At 39.9% G+C, this 4648-nt stretch overlaps 1 protein-coding gene across 2 annotated transcripts in view; it reads right to left on the bottom strand.

Moving 5' to 3' along the window:
- Positions 1 to 1993: 1993 nt before the first annotated feature.
- The window catches only part of SAT1 (spermidine/spermine N1-acetyltransferase 1), a 3127-nt gene continuing 472 nt past the window's right edge, over positions 1994 to 4648 (bottom strand). The window contains exons 2-7 of one of the 2 annotated variants that reach the window (XR_001361195.1): positions 4536 to 4587; positions 4357 to 4440; positions 3625 to 3735; positions 2781 to 2882; positions 2645 to 2685; positions 1994 to 2508 (exon numbers count right to left, since the gene is read on the bottom strand). Coding sequence is in view for 1 of the 2 variants with exons in the window: in XM_005861747.2 (XP_005861809.1) it covers positions 2338 to 2508; positions 2645 to 2685; positions 2781 to 2882; positions 4357 to 4440; positions 4536 to 4587 (450 nt within the window). In the remaining variant the exon portion in view is untranslated. The remainder of the gene's footprint in view (positions 2509 to 2644; positions 2686 to 2780; positions 2883 to 3624; positions 3736 to 4356; positions 4441 to 4535; positions 4588 to 4648) is intronic. The other variant, XM_005861747.2, reaches the window with a different exon arrangement.

Here is a 4648-nt window from a genome sequence, read left to right as displayed (position 1 = left end):
CACCACACTGTTGTGTCTATGAGTTATGCATATATGTTCTTTGGCTATTCCCTTCCCCTTCTTTCATCCACTCCCCCCTCACCCCTGATTTTGTAAGTTTTTAAGGGATAGAATAAACTTAGCAAATAATAGTTATTAAAAAAAAATACACACACACCAGAGAAAACCCCAAAATAGCCTTAGGCCTGAAATACTATTCCCAAATGACTGTCAGGGATAATATTTTAGTAAAATAGTAATTTTAGTTATCTTTACAGAGGTGTTGCTTACATGGACTTTTCTCCATTTCCAGGCTTATGATTGTTTAATATTTCCTTTCATATCATTTCCCCAGAATATGTTTTCTTACTTGCCCAGTGATTTCAGGCTTTACAGATTTGTTTCATGGTTCAGTTTTTAAAGAGGTGTCTTTGTGATTGAGGTGAACATATAGTGAGCTGGTGCTGGGTTGTTTCAGCTTCCAATATTAAACTTAAGGGACTTCTTTAAAATGGACACAAAAACTTCATAAAAGCTTTCATGCTGACAACACTAGGCCTTTAGGGTTAAGCTCTAAGAATGAGAAAACAAAGAGTTGTTATTGTAAGTTGCTTGGTTAATCTAATTTATTCACATATTTAACCACAGTCAGCATGTAGTTGTTTTCCTCCAAGAGGCCCACTTTCCAAAACACAATTTTCAAAATGTTTTCTTTCCCCACAGGCTCCTTGTGTTCAGTTAACCCAGTGGTTCTCAACCTTCTGGCCCTTTAAACAGTTCCTCATGTTGTGACCCAACCTTAAAATTATTTTCGTTGCTACGTCATTACTGTAATGTTGCTACTGTTATGAATCATCATGTAAATATCTGATATGCAGGATGGTCTTAGGCAACCCGTGAAAGGGGCGTTCGACCGCCAAAGGGGTCGCCACCCACAGGTTGAGAACCGCTGATAACCCTTTTTATGTTAGCCAGTGTCTTGCCTGTGGTTACTTGCCACCTAGCAGAACCCTGGTTGTGAGTGGACTCTGTAGGCCTGTTTTGCGGGGATGCTGAGCCGCCAGTAAGATCTCCCCTGTATTAATCCAATACAGGATCACACTTGTTTATATGGCTGCCCTCTAATTTAGGAGCCATAACAAACACTGAAACGAAGGGATTCAAGGCAAAATCCCCCTTCGGAGGAGCCCAGTATTTATTTCCTAGACCAGCGGTCACCAACCTCTCAGACCTCCTGGACCCCCAGTTGGCGACCGCTGTCCTAGACAACACAGAAAGCAGAAGCAGAGGATCTGTTTTTCAGGTATCTGTCAACTTCTTTTGGAAATCATTAATCTTGGAAATCAGTACAACTGTTCTTATCAACTACCATTTTCCTTATTGTGGTAATTAGTGGCTTTAGGAATTTAGAACAGTGTAATGAGTAATAAAAGTTCTAAAATAGTCGCTTCCCGATGCCTCTTCTGAACTTCATTCTTAGTCCTGGGGAATATTTTTCTCTTTCACCCTGGTGGTTTTAAGCACTTGTTTGTTTTAAGGAACTGCCCTCCAAATAGGATGCTAATTTCCCTTCTTGGCACCTGTGTCCAACTCCAGCCTATTTGCAAATGTCCTATACAAATGTGGGATTTTTTGTTCCTGCCTGATTAGCAAAGTGATCCACTTTTATTTCTGAGCAGTATTTTATGTAGGATGAGACTGTTTTGGGCAAGATGTTTTTCCTCCAGCGTTTCAGAATCCCACCTCTGACTCTTCCTTGTGTAACATATAAGCTTATTTATGGAGTTCCTAAGCTCTGGAAAATTCTGCAGGTGAAATGTACAGTGTCAGCAATATAATGTTATCTTATAGGTGTTGCTACTTATAAAACCTTGGATTTCAACTGGCTTCTTTCCAGAGTTGTTTAAACAATTACAAAGTTTTAGGTTATGTTTCTTGGCCATTTTTATTTTATATTCAACAGGAAAACTGTCTTAAGAAATAAAGGATTAGTAAAAATGCTTACACCAAACAATGAAATCAAAGGGTAATTTATTTAAAAAAGAATCAAAACAGAAACTCTAAGTACCAGTGTGTACATTGTACACATTTAAATGACTCACAAGAATGAAGTTTTTTCATATACATTAAGATTACACCACCACGTTATGTTCTCAAAAGATGTTCAAGGATAAATCTGACTCCAAACTGCATTGCCATCTTAAAGTGACCACATTTCAAACATGCAACAACGCCACTGGTAATAAAGCTTTGGAATGGGTGCTCATTCTCTTATTTCACTACAAACATGATAGAAAGAAGATAAGTTGAGAATTTGCTCTAAAATACAATGGGAGTTGTAGTCTACACCAGCACTCTTCACTCCTCCGCTGCCATTTTTAGCAAGTACTCCTTGTCAATCTTGAAGAGTCTCCATCCCTCCTCGCTGGACAGATCAGAGGCACCTCTTTTTTTGTAGAAGTTGATAGATGGTTTATTCCATTCTGCTACCAGGAAGTGCATGCTGCTGCAGCGACATTTCATCGCAACCTGTTGTATAGGGGAGAGTAAAATACAAACTCAGTGACATTTTACCTGCTTTCCAGGATCCAGTTTTGATTCAGTCGTTAAAATAAAATCATCTAGTTAACTCTTACAAATTCAGGAACCAAAAACCAAAACGTACCTGGCTTAGATTCTTCAGAATTTCTGATCCTATCCCAAAGCCTAAAAGAAAGAGAAGTAATCATTGAAAAAACGTCACTTGAAGGACTTCAAGCCCCAATTTCTCTTTAGAGCCACCCTTCTGAACGCAACCATACCTCTAAAATCATTCATTACGAAGAAGTCCTCAAGATACAAGAGTTTTCCAATCCATGGGTCATAGGTAAAATAGTACATGGCGAAACCAACAACGCTGTGTCCTGTAATCAGAGTATCGTATGAGCTATGGACAAAATGGACTCATAAAAGTTGTAGTTGCAAAATCCAACCAAAGCCTACCATAGGTTTTAAAAATATACATGCATGTATTAGCGAGAATGCTTTCATTACTTGCCAGAGCAAAACTGCTATAGTCTTAAACTAAAGCCACACATTATTCACATCCTATTGATATACTGGAATGGTGACTTGGGGATAAGGCTTACACGGCAGTTCAGAATAGTAAATATTTGTAGTTTAGAAACCCTGCTTCCTTAAGGTCAGGACAGTAGGCCAAAAGTGCAACATTTAATTTCAGAACTTGCCTTCCATTTAAAACATTTTCAATTTGCTCTCCCCAGTTTTTAAGCCAGAAGCAGCAGAGATATTCAGAAACAGGTATTATGTAACATCCACATATCTCTTAAAAAAATACTTCATCCTTTATGCTTTCTGCTCATTTCTTCTAGCTTGGGGAACAGACTTCAGGGGGGAAAAAAAGTAAGCACCTACTCAAACAACTTCCCCTTTTAGTTCTTTTTTTTTTTTGACCAGTTAATAGGGACCAGCAAAATAAATAAATAAGACTCCCTTTTACTGAGTGTCTATAATTTCAAATGGAGGCAAAGGTTTCAAATTAAACTTTCTTGCCATTTGATAGTCCTTTGTAAACATAGGAAGCGAGTAGAATAGAGTTTCTGATCTACCGTGTTTAATATCTACCGTGTGATAGTAGGGCCTTACCTCATTTTATCATGATCATCTACTTTATTGTGTAAAGGATCTTTTAGTTACCTCCCCGCCCATCCATGTACACGGAAGGGCCATGTACATGGCGAAGCTAGAGACTGTAACCTGAAGATTGGGACAAATTAAGAAAAAAAGTGATTTAACAGCATTACAAAAATAAGAGGTTACGATAGGGTCAAACAAGAGCCATTTATGAAACTGAATTACAACAAATGACATACCTAAGTCTTTTGGATCTCCACAGCACTAATACTTTTTTTAAAAAAATATATTTTATTGATTTTTTACAGAGAGGAAGGGAGAGGGATAGAAAGTCAGAAACATCGATGAAAGAGAAACATCAATCAGCGTCCTCCGGCCCACTCCCCACTGGGTATGTGCCCACAACCAAGGTACATGCCCTTGACCGGAATCGAACCCGGGACCCTTCAGTCCGCAGGCCGACGCTCTATCCACTGAGCCAAACCGGTTACGGCCTAATACTTACTTTTAAACAGCTCAAGTACTTCCGGTCTCCACGGCACTCTGATACTTAAATAGCTCTTTTAACCCGCCCTAATAAGCGTAGTACGTCTACTTTATTTCCTCATTAGTTTGAACACTGGCTGGCTATTACTTCTGGCCACTTCTCAGTAACTTAAAGCCTGTGTTGTCAGTAGTTCTACACAGCAGACTACGTTTCTAGAACACTAGGTCTCTGGTTTCTGGAAGGGGAGGGCGGTTTACCTTCCGGAGTGATGTGCTCCTTGGATACTTCTGCCACCAGGCAGTGGTAGAAGGGATGATCTCCGAAACCATCCTCCAGCAGATCTGCGAGAAAAGGGCAGTGGGGACAGACAGTGTTGGCCTCGGGGAAGGTGACAGGCACCTGACGCGCCTCCTCCTCCCCGCCACTGCTGCGTTACCTTTTTCAGTTATGATTACTTGTTCTTCCATATATTCATATTTAGCCAGTTCCTAAGGCGATGCACATAGGAGAAAGGGAAAGAGGCAGAAAACTGAGTGAGGGCCCGGCCAG

The sequence above is a fragment of the Myotis brandtii genome, unplaced genomic scaffold (assembly GCF_000412655.1).
Source record: "Myotis brandtii unplaced genomic scaffold, ASM41265v1 scaffold156, whole genome shotgun sequence".
In the NCBI taxonomy this organism is placed as follows: Eukaryota; Metazoa; Chordata; class Mammalia; order Chiroptera; family Vespertilionidae; genus Myotis; species Myotis brandtii.
Note: the sequence above shows the minus strand (reverse complement) of the source record. Positions and strands in the feature narration are given on the sequence as shown.